This window comes from Culex pipiens, chromosome 3, assembly GCF_016801865.2.
Source record: "Culex pipiens pallens isolate TS chromosome 3, TS_CPP_V2, whole genome shotgun sequence".
Classification (NCBI taxonomy): domain Eukaryota; kingdom Metazoa; phylum Arthropoda; class Insecta; order Diptera; family Culicidae; genus Culex; species Culex pipiens.
The window spans coordinates 142,255,034-142,276,996 of NC_068939.1; the positions used below are offsets into that span (position 1 = coordinate 142,255,034).

A 21,963-nucleotide genomic window follows, 5' to 3' on the forward strand; every position below is an offset into this window, starting at 1 on the left:
CCGCCAAACCAAGTCCGCTGCGAAACAAAGTTTCGCTCCACACCAACCGACCGACCGACCGAAACCGGCCACAAGTGCGACCCGTTCTCACATAAATAATCCTTTGGCCGGACCACACCGGCTTCGGCTTCACGGGTTTTACTCTGGCTCGGAACGATCCATTTCGATGGGTTCAGCTGATCGATTCATATAGGTTGTTGTGGAGAGCCGGTTTGAGCCTGAAATAATAATTATGTTTCGGAGTGCACTTTATGACACAATGTGAGTAATGTTCCGAACTGGTGCGCGGATTTGCTCTTTGTGACCTCCGGCTGGAGCTTAATTGATTTACTGGAAGGGAATGGGAATAGATTTCAAACTACACACCAAAAAATAATCGTGTAATTTTCTGTTCATTTGATGCACATAACTGGAGCGTCAAATTACCCACAATATTACATCGAATTGAAAATTACACGACATAAAAAGAGATCTTTTCTCTAGATGTAATATTACATCGAACATAATAATAAAGCTAATGTAATTTTACATCTAACATAATTTGGATGCAAATGTAATTTTACGTCAAAAATAAAATTGCAACTCAATCGGAATTCTTAAACGGAATTCAATTCGAATCGTTTACGTATTCCGTTTCAAACGCAACAACCGGTAATCGGTTGTTGCGTTTTAAACGGAATACGTAAACGATTCGAATCGAATTCCGTTTCAGAATTCCGATTGAGTTGACTGGGCTACTTTAAATCCTAGAATTTTAAAAATGTGTAAAAAGTTAAGTGAAATATAGTTTGATCTACATCAAGAAAGAAGCGAGTCAAAAATGTATCTTTTCTTGGTGGATTGTTTACATTTTTTGCTCAACTTCTTGCTAGTCAAATCAAATAAAATACGTGTCAATTCAAGCTTGAGTGACATAATTATCTTGTTTCTCATAATATCCCAAATCAATATCATGAAATATAAGGTGAATGCATTATACATTTAAACTGTTTATTTCTTAAGTAGTTGTATTCGATTGAGTTCAATGTTTAGCGGTGGTGACTTTGCTTTTGAAGCTAGTAATATTTTCTCATCCTGACTATTTATCACTAATTATGGTTAGGCAGACCCGTAACGGTAAAGAAAATAAAGTGTAAAATAAGTAAAAGTAGTGACCGAGCCACGTAGTCCAGTTAAGTGTGAGTCGTGTTATTCGTCAGTGGCAGCGGCATCTAGTTCGTGTGTGGAAAGCGCCTGAATCACACGCTTGACGATTCGCTGTCTTCCACCGACGCGAGTCGCTTGGCTTTTGGAGCCTCGAAGGGGGATTATTTTTAGGAAATATTCCTGAATGAGTTCTAGAAACTTAGAACTTTCGGTTAAGTACATAAAATTATACACGTAATACACCGCCATCAACTGCTCGACCGCTTCCAGAACATCAAAGGTGCCTTCAGTAAATCGCGTTTTTTCTGCTACTGCGTAGTACATGTGCTTGTCATCACCAACATCTGAAATGAAAAATAAAATGATTATTAAATTTCATCGAAAGCACTTTATATAACTTCTTTAGATTGTATTTAATCCGAGAATAATTAAAATATTAAGCAAAAAATCCCCTAAACTAATTGACTTTATGCGTCCTGATTCACCCCAGTTCTAGCAAAACAATGCAAAAGGACTGTTCTGGGTTTGTAAACAAAGAGTCATATGTAAACATCCTCTATTGTGAGCAGGATACCCTCTTTGTTTACAAATCCACAACGGTGCATTATTTTGCTAGAGTTGTCGGTTTGCAAACTAAAATACACTCAAACCCCGATGGTTTGACATCAACTGTTATCAAACGAACGGGGTCACTTTTTAGTTTGACACCCTCTTTACACGGAGCTCACACACACTACCAAATGATTGGATTGATAGTAAGTGTGTGTCCCGTATAAAAAGTGACAGTTCGTCACTTTTTAGTTTGACTTTGGCCAAGGAACGGATACCTCGTTGGTCAAACGAAAAAGTGACCAACCAACGGGGGTTGAGTGTATTAGAACATTTAAATGGAGCATAACATAACACTGACCAACAAAAATTGACAAAAATGTCTGTGTAGGCTAAACTCGAGGGGAAGCATGAAGCTTGAGGTCCCCAGAAACAAAGCAAAGCAATCCACTTTAACGACCCCCGGGTCTTTTGTGGTCTCTGTTGCAAGTTTCTGCTCATTTCTAGGCGTCCGAAGGTTATGTGTGGTGAGTCACCCAAAACCTCTTTTACGCAAGTGGACCGACGTTTTACTTCCCCATCCGATAGAAGGCGTGATCAGACAAATCTCGTCTCGAAAATGCCACCGGGTCCGTCTTGGATTGAACCCAGGCCTTACTGTTGTGAGAGACTACCACGCTAGCCACTACAGCACCGGACCCGGCAAACAAACTTTGGAGAAAAACCATTCGGCCCTGCCCAAAATATTTTTGAAAAAATCAAAGTGAACTTGTTTCTGAGGAACTCAAATTTCAAACTTCTCCTCAGTTGAGCCTGCGCAGAAATTTTGTTGGTCGGTGTAATATCTAAAACCATTAATTTGAATTGGGATGTAGCCCAAAATAAGATCAGTGCGATTTATTAGTTCAAAACCTTTGTACCACAGACAAACAGACATGAAAGTCGAGCAAAAACACAAAGTGCATTAAACGTTGGAGGAAGTTCTTAACCTAGTTATAGAGCTGTGTTTTGTTAATAATTAATCAATTAAAAATATGGCTGGACTCACCGATTCCCACTATCACTGGACTGGCCTCATTCGTGAAAATATCGTCGATGCTTGTGCCCATCTGAAATATATAGTAAAAAGTATTTAGTTTTTTGTTGCATTCAATGTTTAATGCAGTATTCCGAAGCAATGCGACAAAAATAAGGCATTTAATTCTTAATTTACGCATGATTACCTCTTTGTTGATGATCAGCTTGTTGATCTCTTCTCCCACAAGAAACGCCAAAAATGTGCAGATTTGAAGTGTCGTTGCCTCGCCGCCGAGTGGAATAGTTTTTTTTACAGTTCGAGAGTAATCAATCATTTTAGTTTTTTTTGCATTCCAATACTTGGACAGATCGTTGAGGTTTCGGCCGGTTGCTTTCTCGAAATGAAATTTAAGAAGATTTGCTCGTCGCAGAACAGGCCACTTCGACAGCATTTTATGCGTGTCTTGACTGTTCAGTAGAACTCGCACGAAAGGCTGCGTTTCTTCCAGAACAGAATCAGTCAGCAAATCCGGTTCATCGCGCAGCAGGATCGAGTGGGCGGCTTTGGGACATTCAGCTGCCGTGTTTTCCCAATACTCCTTTAGCGTACCGGACTTTGCGTTCAATTGTTTTGATCGATCAGATCGCGACGACGAGACTACTTTTCCCTCCTTGAATCGTTTGCAATAACTGTTCCTGTTGATTAACTTCGACTTGATCATCACAAAACCCTTGCCGTCCTTAAAACCGTCGTCGTCGGGAAAATCGAGGCAAGGGAATTTTCCCGTGATTTGTAGCGCTACAGACTTCATAACGTCGGCTGAAATGTCCGTATCGATCGCTCGGAGCTGTTCAACGACAACTGGGATCAAATCATTAATGTCATCGTTGGTGATCCGGACTTCTCGCGGAACGGGTTTATCGGGATTTTTGTCTACGAATTCTTGATGATCTTTGAACTTATTCAAAAGCCGGTCGCTCACTTTTGTCCAATCTATTTGGAAACTATGAAACTTCATATCTGTAGTAAGCTTCCTCTTTGGCTTCACGATGCTAATCTGCTCAACCGGCCGCTTCGTCGGGACGTTGGGCGATCGGTTTTCATCGGTTTTGCTGGGTTCACATTCGTCAGCACGAGCAGTGACGGCGGCCTTCTGGACGGTGGACGTAGATGTAGATGGTGATGTTAGAGCCACCGGAAATTCTCCGATCGGCGCGTCAAACCCCGGATTCTTCACGTGTAGGTCACTCAAATTAAAGGATTTCATTTCCGTAGCATCTTGAGTGTGTCCTCCTTCCAGAAGAATGATTTCATCAGCTAGCTCGAGATTGTAATCTTCGCCGATCGTGTTGCTGTCACCTGTAATGGAAAATAAATTTTGGGAAAAAATAGTACTACTATCTGCAAATAATATCTCAATCTGCTTAAATCACATTATTTTTTATTAAAACAGAATTTTCATCTTTAGGATGCTACTATCAAGCAAAACAATGTAAATGGGCCAGTGTCGAAAGGTAAACAAAGAGTATATCCTGCTCACGTCAGTTGATGTTTACATTAGGAATGAGCAGGATGGACTCTTTATTAACACTTCGACAAATGGCCCTATTATATTGTTTTGCTAGACCAGTGTTTCTCAACCGGTGAGGAATTCCCCCCTGGGGGGGGGAATTTGGCCATTCTAGGGGGGGATGAGGATTCAATAGAAATTCAATGTCTTTAAACGCATTTACGAAAAAAAAAATAATCATTATTTGACAATTTTATGCAACTTTCAGTTTCTTTGATTAGTAAGAACGACATTAGTTTTTTTTCTAATTTAATTTTTAAGGGTTTGACATTTATGTGAAGTTTGGCATCTATTGAAACAATATTTCTCAGGCATTTGTATTTTTTTTTTTTTTGACACGAGCAATAATTGGACAGTTCTCCAGAAAAAAGTTGTTAAGTTTAGTTACTTGTCTTTATTAAAATTTAATAAAAATGTCACGAAAATTTTTTGTGAAATATATTTAATCAATTATTAGCAGTTAAAGACAAAATAAAAAAATGTAAGTGTTGAAAATGAATTAATGTTTAGAAATAAGTGAAATTTGCGTTCTGAAAAAAATTGAAAGCAAATGTTTATCACAGCGTATTTTAAAAATCAAACCTGAGTTGTCTGTACTTTAGCTTATTTCGTAGTTTACACTTTAATTTGTTATGAAAATTGCAATCTTTCTGTAAACATCTAAAATTTGGGTATTGAAACCAATAACTTAGAAATAAAGGTGCGAAAAAGGGGGGGGGGGGGGGATGAAGTTCTTAAAAATCAGCCAAGGGGGGAATGGAACGCAAAAGGTTGAGAAACACTGTGCTAGACTATTCGAAGGTAACTTCACAAAAAGATGTAACCTTGGCTTTTCATTTCCTTTTGAAAAATAACCTTAGTAGCGTCAAGATCAAAACATAAAACATTTGGTGCGTTTGTTTGGTCAAATTCCTGCTGTTCACAAAAAAAAATACTAATTGTTCGCTGTACAGCATTGCCTTGGCGTTCTCGATTGAGATATTCCTACTCGAAACTAGGTGTCCGAAGGCTTGATTGTGGAGGCAATTGCACACCTCATTTTAACCTTAGCTTCCATCTTCCCCGGGGATTCGATCTGACGACCTTTGAATTGTTAGTCCAACTGCCTATCAGCGACTCCACCGAGACAGGACTCATGGAGACGACTCCTACACCTGGACTGAGCAAACGACCTAACCTCTAGGTTTGACGGGGGCCAACATTTACTTCCTGTCCGACGAAAGGCGTGATCAGAAAAAAAAACTCGTCTCGAAACATGCCACCGGGACCTTCTGGGATCGAATCCAGGCCGCCGAGGATCCTGGATTCGAAAACTGAGTCGTTGTCTCCATTCACTGCATGATGTTCTCCAGCTCAGCGTGCGGCCGGGACGACTATCAGAGCGGCGTGCCGTTGCTTCCAGTCCGGACTGTTTAACATGTTTACAAATGTTTGCGACTATGTGCGGCTGAATGACCCCTCCGCCAAGACCACACGTCAAGCGATCCAACGCCGACGCGGACCACCTCTCGTCGTCCTTCAAGTCGATCATCCCCAGCGTAACTAACCAGGACATGTACTTTTCCGAACGATTGCGCACCGTGGCATTTCGAAGATTGTCTGAGGCTGCGGCCGCAGAAACCGTGGGACATATTCGGCAATGTCAATCAACAACTTAATCAGCGTCTAATGGCCCTGTTCGTCGTTACTTTCGGCCGTAATTATAATCACCTGAGGAAACAAATCACCAAACTGATGGACCGATCGGACGATTTGAACAACAGTTGCTTAATCAGCTGCAGATGGACGGTCTGGGCGGTCGTACACCAGAACAAAAACTGCAAAAACTCCGGCACACGTTACGAAATAAAAAAAATGTTCCTTTAAGTGGCACACTCTTTAGTAAATATTATGAAAGCAAACAAAAATCAAAACACCACAATCTGTCAAAGCTGTTGCGCCCAGGCGCCACAGGCTGATGTACACGCTAACTGTATTTTCCTAAAAATAAATCTGTATTTTATCTGTATCAAGACGAATTGTGACAAAACATTGTATCCAGCTTTTTTAGGTCTTTGAGTGTTATGATTAATAGAGCTTTATAACGTTTCACGTACACACACTAGCGCACCATTTGATTTTGCTGGCCGGACAAAATTTAACCTCAATCTTTTTCGTGTACGTACACGCAATACATGCGCACGTAGATAACTCTATAGGCTTAAAACTGCAGTAAAATATTTAAAAATCAAGCAAAACATTGTAATAGGGCCGGAGCCGAAGTTTTCGCAATTCGCAATTTTCAGTGTAAGAACGGGCCTTGACCGATCTTATGCACTAGGTTCCCGACGAACACGCACTGCCCTTACACCTACATCTCACCCTTGCTCTGAGTCAGTACGAGCAGCACGCTAGAACACGCTTTGAGTGTTCGTGCCAGGCATGTGTAGTCACTGAGCCAGGTAAATACCCCGGATTGAAAATAAAACAAATCACTGGCGGCTAATAATCATATTTATTGCCGCCACCACTCGCGTGCCCGACCGCGTTACACGCTGATTGTCACTCACTAACTCTTCTCATCTCTAGACGTCAACCATAGTTGATCTGTCAGCCCGTGTTGACCAGGGTTAGATTCCTACATCCCTCTCTTCCTTGAAAATGATAGATACTTCACAATTGATAATTTAACAGATAAGCAAACTAGATTGTCCTCATAATTGCCCTGATCTGAACACACGAGTGGATTTATTTTTAATCTAGTATTTGTTGATAACAATAGTATTATAATCTTATATCTTTTGCTGAGTCAAACGAGCATTTATGTTTACAGTATAATCTCTTGTCACGTCCTTTGAACTTTGAACTAAGCCATTACACTCAATGAAGTTTTGTCCTTTCTTAGCTGTTCAATTTAATTGTTGCTCCGTCACATTTATTAATCTTGTAATTATAATCCATAATTCACTACAGTTAACCGCTATCCACTCGATCCAGTACTACCTCCTCCTTCACTTAAAACAATTTAATTTAAAGTTAATAGAATGCTAAGCATTTCCCTATTTTCCTATAATTTGAGCAAATTTACTCAATAAATTAATGAGTCTAAAATCTTGTACGCAGCATTTTTCAGATAGTATTTTTTTATAGATTCCAATGCAAATAATATTAGATTTCATAAGACACTTGTTTCAGCCTCTTTCTAAAAAATGACTTGTTTTTTTGTTCCCTTTGTTTTGAGTCCGGTAGATTTGAATGAATAAAGATAATCCTCAACTATCGTTTCACAATTCTATATCTTAAACAATAACAGTCGCTCAAATAAGTTATTCGCCGAAACAAGCTGGAGCAGTTCTTTGCGCTGCAAGAGCTGATGGGAAAGTACCTATGCCCTGCAGTTAAAGTCTTAGCCTTCATTAACTAACTGACAAATTGTCTGTGATATAAACTTAAGCTTTCCTATCCTTTTTCTTCTCCCCTAGCAAAAGTAGCAGTTGTTTTAAACAGTTTTATCTGCTCTCGCTTAATTGATTGAAATTACTGAACTTATTTCGTCCAATGATTGTATCTGAATTATTTTTTAGCTGTAAGCATCTCCAAAACTCATGATAAGTGCAACTAATAAACATGAATTGAATATAAATTATTTCTCATTTATTGTCTTATGGAGTTACCGATTATTAACAATTTCACGGTGCCTATCAATCAGAGCCCCCTGCATCAATACTCCTTCACACATTCCCCAGCATTTAATCAACCCCATAAAGCAGCGTCTCCAAAATTACTTACCACAACTCCTAACTATTTGTACAATCTAATTATAACGGAATTGGGTCCGTCAACCTGACATTCTGGAATACGAAGACAACTTCGCACCCCCAAACAGAACCCTATCTTGCAACCATCCTCCTTCAAATCTTAAGGACATCCCTTAGTTCATCAGCAGTATCCAGGTGAGCCGCCAGCCAACTCGGCTCCGGGCCGCACACACTCCGTCCAGGTCGGCACCCCGCCCGCCTGGCTCTCTTGCCATGCGCACTACCCAAAGGATCCGGTAATCCCAGGTGACTCTCTGAAAACCCGGTTTGCCGTTGAGCTGCACTAGCTCGTGGTTCATCCTTCTCCTCTGTGTGTTGTTCACGCGGAATTCGGCCTAACGCAGTAAGACCTCTCCGAACGAACTACGTGTGCTGGCAAAACCTCTCCTCCTGTGACCTGTTGCTAATGAAACTCAGTAATAGAAAAAAAAAGTATTTTGTAGGTTTAATCACTGATTGTGTTATAGTATTTAAGAGCAGGTTAAAGTTTGGCTTTACAACTTCTACATTATTAGAAAACAATATCTTGCCTCTTGGATACGTTTGATGAGTACATAACCTTAACGAATTAAAACAACTAACAAAACAAACCTTCCACTTTAACGTTCCTAGATCTTTTATGGCCCCTATTGTAAGATTCTGCTCGCACCTAGGAGTCTGAAGGCTTGAATGGGAAGAGCACCCAAACCTCTTTTTTACTCCTTCCACCCACGGATTCGATCTGACGATCTTTGGATTGCAAGTCCAGCCGCCGACCAGCGACTCTACCGGAGCAGGTTTGGTTTGGTGTGTTGTTTGTTCGTATATCAGGGAGACGACTTCTACGCCTGGAATTACTCTACGGCCTAACAACAACTAAGGGCGAAGACCAGCGTTTTTACTCCCCATCCGAATGGAAGTCAATAGAAGATGGGAAACGAACCCCTGATCATCCGCTTACAACGCGAACAGCGTAACCATTCGACCACGCCTGCACCCAAACGAATTACCAAATACCCCAAACTTTCCTGTTACTTTTCAATCATTTCAACTGTTAACTTGTGCAAAAATGATCCCTAATGGCACTACTAAACTTCCTTAAAAATATCCTTGTAGTTTGTACCTTGAATTCCTAACTTTAACAGTCACTGTTACTTACGACAATGTTACAATGTTGACGAATAAAAATCTTTCTAACTTCACCTTTCGATGATCATACACAAGCCTGCAGCCCCAACCCCAGGCCTAAATATTAACAAGCCATCTCTCCCCTAGGCATGAGTGAACAATCACAAGCCTCTTCTTCCCCCAGGCCTTACAGCAGATATTCACGAGTCATCTCTCTGCCAGGCATGAGTGAACATCCACCAGCCTTCTCTTCACCAGGCTTCCATGTAATCATCCACAAGCCATCTCTCCACCAGGCATGAGTGGACAATCACAAGCCTCTTCTCCCCCAGGCCTTACAGCAGATATTCACGAGCCATCTTTCCACCAGGCATGAGTGAACATCCACCAGCCTCCTCTCTACCAGGCTTCCATGTAATCATCCACAAGCCATCTCTCCACCAGGCATGAGTGGACAATCACAAGCCTCTTCTCCCCCCAGGCCTTACAGCAGATATTCACGAGTCATCTCTCCACCAGGTATGAGTGGACAATCACAAGCCTCTTCTCCCCCAGGCCTTACAGCAGATATTCACGAGCCATCTCTCCACCAGGCATGAGTGAACATCCACCAGCCTCCTCTTCACCAGGCTTCCATGTAATCATCCACAAGCCATCTCTCCACCAGGCATGAGTGGACAATCACAAGCCTCTTCTCCCCCAGGCCTTACAGCAGATATTCACGAGCCATCTCTCCACCAGGCATGAGTGAACATCCACCAGCCTCCTTTTCACCAGGCTTCCATGTAATCATCCACAAGCCATCTCTCCACCAGGCATGAGTGGACAATCACAAGCCTCTTCTCCCCCAGACCTTACAGCAGATATTCACGAGCCATCTCTCATCCACAAGCCAATATCCGGCACTAAGCCTACCTCCGGCACTAAGCCAACCGCCGGCACTAAGCCAACCCCCGGCACTAAGCCAACCTCCGGCACTAAGCCAACCTCCGGCACTAAGCCAACCTCCGGCACTAAGCCAACCCCCGGCACTAAGCCAATATCCGGCACTAAGCCATCCCCCGGCACTAAGCCAATATCCGGCACTAAGCCAACCTCCGGCACTAAGCCAACCTCCGGCACTAAGCCAACCTCCGGCACTAAGCCAACCTCCGGCACTAAGCCAACCCCCGGCACTAAGCCAATATCCGGCACTAAGCCATCCCCCGGCCTTAAGCCATATCCGGCACTAAGCCAACCTCCGGCACTAAGCCAACCTCCGGCACTAAGCCATCCCCATCGGCACACAGCCAAAACATCCGAAAAACCACAACGGTGAAAATACTTACACCCCCAAGTCCTACCGTTAATATTCACACACCATTCTTTTTACCAATACATAATAGAAATTCACTGCACTAAACATCAATAATTATCTTCCACATTTTTAACTGGGTTTTCCACTGTTCGTCCAAGAAATCTACCCTAAAACCACTCTTTGCTGATTTTTTTTTAAATTACCGTAACTAAACATTAACCAAAACTCCTATTGAACCTCAGCATCGTGTATCAGGGCACTTCCGCTACCCCAATTTTGGGTAATCTGTTTATTACCAACTTGAATCTGAACCCCTTGATCGTGCATCATGAAAACAAAATTTCTAGAGAGAGCGCCCGTGCAGCACACATACAAACACGTTAACTCCGCGGAAAAAACCAGACATTTCACAATGAAACAACAACACACACACCTTTAGTCCGGCTCCCCTTACCTTCTCTTCCTCTTCCTCCTGCTCCATAAAAAAAAATGTTTCCTGCTTTTTTCCGTTCCAAACATAAAATTGCATTTACTTACCAAAATATGTTTTCTCCTCGTCGCCAATGTAGTCACTGAGCCAGGTAAATACCCCGGATTGAAAATAAAACAAATCACTGGCGGCTAATAATCATATTTATTGCCGCCACCACTCGCGTGCCCGACCGCGTTACACGCTGATTGTCACTCACTAACTCTTCTCATCTCTAGACGTCAACCATAGTTGATCTGTCAGCCCGTGTTGACCAGGGTTAGATTCCTACAGCATGCACACCTTCTTTTCCGGTTACGCATTTTAACTCGGCCGGGGGTGGTACATTACGTAGGGTTTGATGTAAGTATAAGCGCCTAACCATTTATAGTGTGCCTATCAACTTTCATTAAAGCAAAAACTGTTTTATTTTTAGTTTGAATTCAAAAACTTATTGTTATTTACTGTGTATTGTTTTCTCCTGAAATCTTCCCCACAGACAAACAGACGGGACACTCGAGTGCCGAATCATCGTCCTCCAAAAACGGTTTAATCAAATTCAATTTTGTTTCGGCATCCACTCACCCGGCGCTGATGGCGCTGCTGTCGTGACAGCTCGCCCGTCTTTTCTCAGTGTGTGTGATGCGTGTTTTTTTTTTGTTTTTAAGTTGAGCGTGAGCACGTGTGAGGCATAAGCTCACCAGGCAGCGCTGGCGTCGCCGTGATTTAGTGGTTTGATGAAGGACGATGGATTTCAAAAATAATTTGCATGGAGAGTCACGTCTGTTTGTCTGTGTCTTCCCTATTGTTGAGTCTGTTTATCTGTTGCTATTTCTTTTGTCGCGGTGTTTTGTTACAATTTTTGGTCCTAAGCATGTTATAAAAGTTTACCAAAAATACAATAGTAATATTTGTGTTAATCCTTTAACCATTCCATAAATTGAGTAAGGGCTCAAACCTCACTTGTTTGAAAAAAAGGTGAAGATTGAAAGCAATAGACAGTAAAAGAGAATTTATTTTATAAAAATCAAGTACCAATAGTAAGAGAATGATGAGCGTATTTTGAAGAATAAAAATGAGAAGCTAGATGTATTAGATGTAAAATTAGACAATAGTTAATAAATAGAGATACAAAACAAGCTTAGATTATAGTAATGATAATTTATAGGACAGATAAAGAATTATTCAAATAAATAAATTCGCAATAAAATCAAAAAAGATTAGGCGAATGATAAATAGACTTGATATTAATTTGAGAGATAAGAGAATCAAAAGTTAGTAGAATTAAAATCAAATGTTGGATATTAAATAGAAGAATCAGTGAAGAATTGGGAATCAGAAGAGCAAAATAAAAATAGGGGATAGGTGGTAGCTGAGAATGAAGAGAAGAGAAACCCCGTTGTGCGATGTTTCAGGTACATCCACAGCAGTTGACTCAACATACTGCGAATCAAAACAATACCGTCTACAATCACAAATTACTTCCCTTTCCCACATTGTCGCGCCCCTTTCTTTTAGCCGTCTCGACTCTGACCCGCGGTGGTCAAAGGTTTACGATCCGTTTCCACAGGCCACCAGCTAGGTCATCATGAAAACCAAGCCAACGTGGAGGTAAAAAAATAGGACACTCGCAAAGAACCAGAGCTATACTGTTCTGATCAAGATAATTCGGATGATCTAACAGAACTACGGATGTAGTTAGTTACGCTCCTTCCAGGATGTTCCTTACGTGGACGTCAACCGAAGAGCACGCAACAAGGTCAGTGCCATTGCATGCTCTTAGGTATCAATCCTTGACCTGCTAATAGGGCCGGAGCCGAAGTGTAAACAAAGAGTATATCCTGCTCACGTCAGTCAGGGCCGTATCTAAGGGGGGTGTTATGGGTGTTCAACACCCCCCATGGAAAAAATGGCTTACACCCCTAACGCCCCAAAAAAAACACGGCCCGAAGGGCCGCCATTTTTTTTGATCATCCACATCTAGACTCTAGATACGCCCTCATGGAAAATTATAGACATTAAAAAAAAGTGATGTAGATGAATGAAGCCTTCTACATAACTAACACTTAAAGAAAAACATCACTATCACTAGATACGCCATCATAAACATGTTTAAAAAGGACTTTGATCGCTAATTCCCATAGAAAAACTCAACTTCCACTAGATACGCCCTCATAAAAATATTTAAAAAAAACTTTGATCGCTGAAGCCAATAAAAAAAACTCAACTCTTACTAAACACGCCCTCATAAACATATTAAAAGAACGACATTGATCGTTGACGCCAAGAAAAAAAACTCAACTCTCTTTAAATACGCCCTCATAAAAATATTTAAAAAAAAACTTTGATCGTTGAAGCCAAGAAAATAACTCAACTCTTACTAAATACGCCCTCATAAAAATATTTTAAAAACGACATTGATCGTTGACGCTGAGCAAAAAAATTCAACTCTCACTAAATACGCCCTCATAAAAATATTTAAAAAAAACTTTGATCGCTGACGCCAAGAAAAAAAATTCAGCTCTTACTAAATACGCCCTCATAAAAATATTTAAAAAAAAACTTTGATCGTTGAAGCCAATAAAAAAACTCAACTCTTACTAAATACGCCCTCATAAAAATATTTAAAAAACGATATTGATCGCTGACGCCAAGAAAAAAAATTCAACTCTCACTAAATACGCCCTCATAAAAATATTTAAAAAACGACATTGATCGTTGACGCCAAGCAAAAAAATTCAACTCTCACTAAATACGCCCTCATAAAAATATTTAAAAAAAACTTTGATCGCTGACGCCAAGAAAAAAAATCAGCTCTTTCTAAATACGCCCTCATAAAAATATTTAAAAGAAACTTTGATCGTTGAAGCCAATAAAAAAAACTCAACTCTCACTAAATACGCCCTCATAAAAATATTAAAAAAAAAAAACTTTGATCGCTGACGCCAAGAAAAAGAAATCAGCTCTTTCTAAATACGCCCTCATAAAAATATTTAAAAGAAACTTTGATCGTTGAAGCCAATAAAAAACTCAACTCTCACTAAATACGCCCTCATAAAAATATTTAAAAAAAAACTTTGATCGCTGACGCCAAGAAAAAAAATTCAGCTCTTACTAAATACGCCCTCATAAAAATATTTAAAAAAAACTTTGATCGTTGAAGCCAATAAAAAAAACTCAACTCTTACTAAACACGCCCTCATAAACATATTAAAAGAACGACATAGATCGTTGACGCCAAGAAAATAAGTCAACTCTCACTAAATACGCCCTCATAAAAATATTTAAAAAACGACATTGATCGTTGACGCCAAGAAAAAAAATTCAACTCTCACTAAATACGCCCTCATAAAAATATTTTAAAAAAAACATTGATCGCTGACGCCAAGAAAAAAAACTCAACTCTCACTAAATACGCCTTCATAAAAATATTAAAAAAAAAACTTTGATCGCTGACGCCAAGAAAAAAAATTCAGCTCTTACTAAATACGCCCTCATAAAAATATTAAAAAAAAAAACTTTGATCGTTGAAGCCAATAAAAAAACTCAACTCTTACTAAATACGCCCTCATAAAAATATTTAAAAAACGACATTGATCGCTGACGCCAAGAAAAAAAAACTCAACTCTCACTAAATACGCCCTCATAAAAATATTTAAAAAAAAACTTTGATCGCTGACGCCAAGAAAAAAAATCAACTCTTACTAAATACGCCCTCATAAAAATATTTAAAAAAAACTTTGATCGTTGAAGCCAATAAAAAAACTCAACTCTTACTAAATACGCCCTCATAAAAATATTTAAAAAACGATATTGATCGCTGACGCCAAGAAAAAAAATTCAACTCTCACTAAATACGCCCTCATAAAAATATTAAAAAACGACATTGATCGCTGACGCCAAGAAAAAAAACTCAACTCTCACTAAATACGCCCTCATAAAAATATTAAAAAACGACATTGATCGTTGACGCCAAGAAAAAAAACTCAACTCTCACTAAATACGCCCTCATAAAAATATTTAAAAAAAAATTCAGCTCTTACTAAATACGCCCTCATAAAAATATTAAAAAAAAACTTTGATCGTTGAAGCCAATAAAAAAACTCAACTCTTACTAAATAAGCCCTCATAAAAATATTTAAAAAACGATATTGATCGCTGACGCCAAGAAAAAAACTCAACTCTCACTGAATACGCCCTCATAAAAATACTTTAAAAAAAACTTTGATCGCTGACGCCAAGAAAAAACTCAGCTCTTACTAAATACGCCTTCATAAAAATATTTAAAAAAAACTTTGATCGTTGAAGCCAATAAAAAAACTCAACTCTTACTAAACACGCCCTCATAAAAATATTAAAAAAACGACACTGATCGTTGACGCCAAGAAAAAAAAACTCAACTCTCACTAAATACGCCCTCATAAAAATATTTAAAAAACGACATTGATCGTTGACGCCAAGAAAAAAACTCAACTCTTACTAAATACGCCCACATAACAATATTAAAAAAAAAACTTTGATCGCTGACGCCAAGAAAAAAAACCCAGCTCTTACTAAATACGTCCTCATGAAAATATTTAAAAAAATCTTTGATCGTTGAACCCAAAAAATACTCAACTCTTACTAAATACGCCCTCATAAAAATATTTAAAAAACGACATTGATCGTTGACGCCAAGAAAAAAACTCAACTCTTACTCTTACGCCTTTATAAAAATATTAAAAAAAACTTTAATCGCTGACGCCAAGAAAAAAAACCCAGCTCTTACTAAATACGCCCTCATAAAAATATTTTAAAAAATCTTTGATCGTTGAACCCAATAACTCTCACTAAATACGCCCTCATAAAAAATATTCAAAAAAAAACTTTGATCGTTGAAGCCAAGAAAATAACTCAACTTTCACTAAATACGCCCTCATAAAAATATTTAAAAAAAACTTTGATCGCTGACGCCAAGAAAAAAAATTCAGCTCTTACTAAATACGCCCTCATAAAAATATTTAAAAAAAAAACTTTGATCGTTGAAGCCAATAAAAAAACTCAACTCTTACTAAATAAGCCCTCATAAAAATATTTAAAAAACGATATTGATCGCTGACGCCAAGAAAAAAACTCAACTCTCACTAAATACGCCCTCATAAAAATATTTAAAAAAAAAACTTTGATCGCTGACGCCAAGAAAAAACTCAGCTCTTACTAAATACGCCTTCATAAAAAAACTTTGAACGCTGACGCCCAAATCAAAAATCAACTCTTAATAAACAAACCCTCATAGAATAATTTTGAAAAAACTATTATCGTTGACGCCCAGAGAATAACTAAACTCTAACTAGAAACACCCTTATCAAAAATTATTGAAAAAAAAAAACTTAGATAGTTAACGCCAAGAGAAAATTTCAATTCTCAATTCAAATTCAGCAAAATCGATTTCGAGTGGTGTGCCGCCTAAAATGCCCCTAAGCCTTTGTATGGGCAGCTTCGAAGTTTCTATGGAAACCTGTACGGACGAATCAATCAATTTATTTTAAAAAAAGAAGCTAAAATGCTGGTAAATAAGGTTTGAGAACGTTCTATTGGTGTTCAAAATTAGGGGCATTTAGCCTCAACTGTAAACGAAAATCAACAAATTCGAAATCGAATTTTTCAAATTATGCTCAAATTTAGTGGGGCTATTGATCTATTAAAACACGGCACCGCCCCAAAGTTTTGCGATTTTCGTCAATTTTCCAAAAAAAAACTCTTTTTTTATTGAGCATGTCTTTGAAACAAAAATTAATAGAGCAAAACTCGACTGTTATTATTAAAAGAAGTTGGACGCTGAATTGCGTCCCGCCCATGTGGATCAATCGGACCGCGCACTGGACTCACAATCCAGAGGTTGCAGGTTCGAATCCCGCGGCGGGCGCTCTAAAATTCTAAGTGTAAATATGGGAATCCGGCGCCGTCGCTCCGTGCCGTACTCAAACACTTAGGAGCCCAGGGCGGCGAAGTTCTTGTAGTTAAAAGGAAGACACTAGTGGTTGGTACTAGCAATGGTGGCCGACAGCTTCGTTGGACGCTGAATTGAATGATGTCAACAGATCTTCGATTGGTGCATTGAGCATTTTAAGCAATTGAAAACTTTTTCAAGCATTTTTTTCAACTTACATGTGATTTAATTTCAAATGATTTAGATGTTTTTTGGATTGATATGTAAATAAATCCATCGACTTTTAGCCACTTTTCTGAAGAATTATCATTTATAATTAAAACAATCTTCAAAATAAAAAGATGCATTAAACTCCTCGACGAAATATTTCAATAAACCTCGAAAAGTTTTGAGAATAAACCTCTTTTCATGGTGCCAAATATCACCTGCGATTTTTATTTTAACTTAGGCCATTGTTTTTTGAAATTTATGTCCCTCGACTCTGACAAAAGTCAAGGGGAGCAAAAAAATAAAAAAGTTAAAAAAAATGAAATTACAGGCCACAGTTTTAACATGTTCAATACACCTGTCCAGTCGTTTTGCAATCATAAGTTTCCAAAATTTAATATTATTAAAAAAAATTGCGAGAAAAATGTTATAAATAACACTGATACAAATCTTGTAAGCATATCCGGTAACTCTATGTTTATGAATTCGTAAATTTGGATTTTTTTTCAAAATCGTCAACATTTTTCTCGAACTCGATGTAAATGTAACTCGATGTTGTCTTCGGCAAACTTGTTCCTTAAAATACGAACAATAACCTTATGACGTTTTTGAAAAATAAAAAAAAATCCATAAAACGGTAATAACCAAATTGTGTTGATTTCCTCTAAAAATTGATTTTGTTTCGGGGGTTCAATCTGTGAACACAGAAAAAAAATCAATTCCCGAAATCGTGAAAATTGTTCATGAATGTGAGAACCACGAAGAAATATATTCATGTTAGTAGTGTAAATGCACCAAACTCATGAATAAATTCCTCCGCGGTTCTAACATTCTTGAACAGAATTCACGATTAAGGGAATTGAATTTTGTCTGTGTACTACAGCTGAATAGAGTCATTTGTATTTATTTTTTTGTGCATCCCTCCCTGAAAAAAATGGGGGCAAAACAAATTATTGATGAAAAAATATTAACTTTTGGAATCATGTACAATAGATTGTAAATTATTTAGGATTTAATATCGTTAAGTTTTATAATTTCAATCATATAGACCATTCAGAAATTTACAAAATAGGATTTAAGGATCGCAGAAATTAAAATATATAATGAGTTTATTGATGTTGTTTGCGCATGCAAAAGGTTCAGATTGTAGATTTGTATCAGTTCAGTTAGATCTAGTACTACAGAATAATTCTAAGCATCTTCAAATGAGTTCTTGGCATTGTTATAGAATTTCCCGCTAGAACTACCAGCTTTGGTCACAAGAATCTCCTCTAGAAGTGGCAATTGCTCCGCGAGACACAGTACAGAACAGATCAGACAGAACAGAACCGTCCTGTTCTGAAATACAGCTCAAGATGTAGAAAGATACAGTTTTCTCGTCTAATTACCGTCCAGTACAGTTCAATAAACCGACAGAAACCAAGAGCAATAAAGTTTTGATTACAAATAACTGTGCACTAGCTAACCCGTGAGCTTCAGTTCTGTCACGAACCTAGCACCAGACGCTCTTATGTGCGTTAACAGATGTTTAGATTATTTTTTAACATTACTGTTACAATATATAAAGCAAATATCACGTTTTGGCAAAAAATGTTTGAATTTTAGCCAAGGGACAAAAACTTTAAATTATTTTTTTACTAGCCATAACCAATTCCACCACAATTCATCATTTTGTATCAAAAATCAGCGCCCAAGGAAGGTTTGTCAACTGCGTTAACATATGGCACTGAAATAAACGCCTATGTTGACTGTATACGCCCTTCCTACCACACACATACACCCCTAACGCCCTATTGGGGAAAACACCCCCCATTGAAGAATCCTGGATACGGGCCTGACGTCAGTTGATGTTTACATTAGGAACGAGCAGGATAGACTCTTTGTTTACACTACGGCTCCGGCCTATTACAATGTTATGCTTGATTTTTAGAGCAGATTTAAGTTTTTTAATCATCACACTCAAAGTCAATTTTTGGGATCAAAAAATCAGTAAAATACAGATTTATCTGTATATCTGGCATGGCTAAACAGGAGTGATGCGCACTTCGGTTTGGCGCAGCGCGCTTAATAAATAAGCCAAACAAGATGTGTAAAAAACAGTCATATTTGAGAAGCTTCAAGTAAGCGTGTAGGTATTTTTGTTTGATTTGCCTGATGAAACCCAGTCGCGGCATTCTGACAGAATTCTAGCAGAGTCCTAACAGAGCTGGATATTTTAACAGAATTCTAGCTGAAACGTTAGAACAAATCTAGCAGGATTCTGGCAGAAGCAGCTCTGCTAGAATATTTCATGACTGGGTATATTAATCTGTGAGCGCCGTATTTTTTTATGTTTACCGTGCAGGTAGGTAAAGTAAACAAACGAAGATTGATTAATTCATAAAAAATACCATTTCAGCTAACGTTATTTAAATTTATTTCGCACATTGTTATCATCTGCTACTTTAGAGATCTGATCTCAGGTAAGACTGTTAATACTCAAATATTTAAACGAACAGCAAAAATGGAAGATAATTTTTTATCGTTTGAAGGTTTTTTGACAAACTTACCAATTGGTACTTCGACGCGGAATGGCGAATTTGCCGTTTCCTCTACCGGAACGGTGTTAGAACCGAACGACATCCATGCTTCGCCCTGGCTCAGCAACATCAGCAGCTGACTTTGACACGCTGTTAAGACCAAATCGGTGGTAATTTCGCAACCGTCCGCGGCGAGAAGGATTCGGTTCACTTGCTTTTGTAGAGCTGAAGATCCTGTGGAAAACAAAAGGAAAATTTAGATAATTCAAAATGTAGATCAAAAGAAAATATTTACCATTATCAAGAACACTTTCTCTATTCGGTTGGCAGGCAATCATTTGGCGGTTGTTCATGTGCAGATCGCAGATCTTGAAGATTGTTATTTGCTCCATGGTTCGGCTTCTGTTACTGCAGAGGAAGTGCGTGGGTAATAAATAGATATTCTGTGTTGTTTTCAATAAACGATTGAATGGGCGTTTTATCAATGAAATTCTCAATCGGTTGGCAGATTATCTCTTCCTCGTTTTGGTTCGCTTGTAAGATTCCTCGTTCGTGTATGTCCACGACTGACCACTTCTCGCCAAACATGTAGATGCTGTTTTGTTCATTGTCATAAATCATTAATTTCAATTTGAGAAATACTATCGACTCGGAGTAATCATCATGTTTCACGAACAAAAAGCTATCCTTTCTATAATTGTAGCCTTGATAACTTCCGCTTTCAACATAGATAAGTTCTGGTTTCAGCAACCCAAAAGCGCTCAATTCCTCTTTAGTTGTCGATGGCAAGTCGTTGTAATTTTCCAGAAACGTTTGAAGGGCAAATTTGTCTTCAAATCGCAGACCCTGTTCGTTTAGTACACCTTGGTAGTATTGGTGGTGCTCCGTGCAAAATTTCAGCACATTTTTGTAGTTTAGCGTGCTGCGAACGGCCCGTTTGAAAAAACAATGTTTCCGTTCACAAAACAATGTGCAGTATGACATCAACGGCCCGAGCCAGCGAATCATCTTCGGGTAGTGGGTGGTGTAGTGGTGTTTCGGCCTGAGTGGGTCATTGAACACACCAACTCTCAGTTCCAGATATTCTCTTATCAGGGCAGCGAGAAGATACACATGATCAGTTGAGATTATCGGTGATGTTACCACGTCTGTGATGTTCTTAATCAATAGCACCATTCTACACAACGGATTTGTGCTATCAATACTACTTTTCAGCAAAACTAACGGTAAGATTTGAATAAAATGCCAAATATCGCAAGCTTTAGCTTTGATTGTCTTTGTTTTGCGCGTCAAATCCAGGTCAATTTTTGTCTTGATTTTCAGTTTTTGGAAAATGAAATTAGCTCGAGCTTGCAGATAGTTCAATTTAACTACACGATCCGCTACCAGTTTTCGCAAGATAAGGAAAAGATCGAAATTTGCCCATCCTTCGAATAGGTCGTGTGCAACACAAGGTGGCGCTCCAAAATCGAATAAGTTGAAGTGGATCAGCTCGTTGAAAATTGTGTTCCTTTTTACTCCTTGGTACGGTACAGCGGCTTGGTTTGCTTCAATTACTTGTAGATCCTGCGAGTGTGTTTCCGGTGTCCTTGGTGCTGCTTGGTGCAAGCAGTCTGCATCAAATTGAGAATGATTTATATAACAAAATCGACAGAAATGAGGGCTTCTCGAGAAGTTTTCAGTTAGTCCACAGATTTGGTGCGCACCAAGGTTATCGTTGAGGGTGGTGAAAATCGATCCTCTAACACGAACATTCTCCGATCCGCGGCTAACCTCGATCCCCTCGGTTTCGAGTACTTTTACATCCTCAATGAGGCGCCGGAAGATTCGATTTGGTCCAAAATACATGAAGTCTTTGTTTCTACAAATTAGCACTAATTGGACATTTTCAGTCAGGCTCCTCAGATGCGGTGGCAAATTTCCCAGGACCATGTAAACACAAAGTAGTTTGTGGCGGCCAGCTGCATTACCAAGGGGATTGACCACTTCGGCCGCGTCTTGGTAAATGAATACGTTCAATGTGTTGTTACCGAAGAAATCACTCTTGGCAAACTTCAGGCCATCACAGTAATCCGACAGGTACCCTGGTCGTGTGTTCCGGCCCCGGAACGCAACGTCAAACAGTTTTTCATCTTCTAGCATCGATTTTAGAGTTTCAAGAATCGGAACGTAGTAGTAGAAGCACTCGTTGTGCTCCTTGTCCCGCTGTAGATGAACTTGAACCGGTTCCACGAATCTAAAATTTGTACGAAAAAACTTTTTCCTCATGTATGCAGAGCGGAATAAACCGGTTGGACCGAAACATCGACCCAGAACACTCGTATCTCGGCATGGTTCCACGCATCTCCGGTTTGT

At 39.0% G+C, this 21,963-nt stretch overlaps 1 protein-coding gene across 1 annotated transcript; it reads right to left on the reverse strand.

Moving 5' to 3' along the window:
* Positions 1-960: 960 nt before the first annotated feature.
* On the reverse strand, positions 961-20,630 carry LOC120423378 (uncharacterized). Its single transcript, XM_039587162.2, has 5 exons — positions 19,904-20,630; positions 19,639-19,842; positions 2,919-4,072; positions 2,744-2,804; positions 961-1,490 (listed from the first exon to the last, which is right to left on the reverse strand). The coding sequence occupies exons 1-5, from the start codon at positions 19,998-20,000 to the stop codon at positions 1,189-1,191; spliced, it is 1,818 nt and encodes a 605-aa protein (XP_039443096.1). The 5' UTR covers positions 20,001-20,630; the 3' UTR covers positions 961-1,188.
* Between the last annotated feature and the right edge of the window lie 1,333 nt (positions 20,631-21,963).

What these genes read in the sequence shown, in the direction of transcription:
- LOC120423378 (XM_039587162.2), bottom strand. Translation starts at nt 20,000, where the DNA reads ATGGAGCAAATAACAATCTTCAAGATCTGCGATCTGCACATGAACAAC. An exon ending in AGAAAGTGTTCTTGATAATG is followed by an intron (nt 19,843 to 19,903) that starts GTAAATATTTTC and finishes TGTTTTCCACAG; the next exon opens with GATCTTCAGCTCTACAAAAG. An exon ending in TCCAGTGATAGTGGGAATCG is followed by an intron (nt 1,491 to 2,743) that starts GTGAGTCCAGCC and finishes TTTTCATTTCAG; the next exon opens with ATGTTGGTGATGACAAGCAC.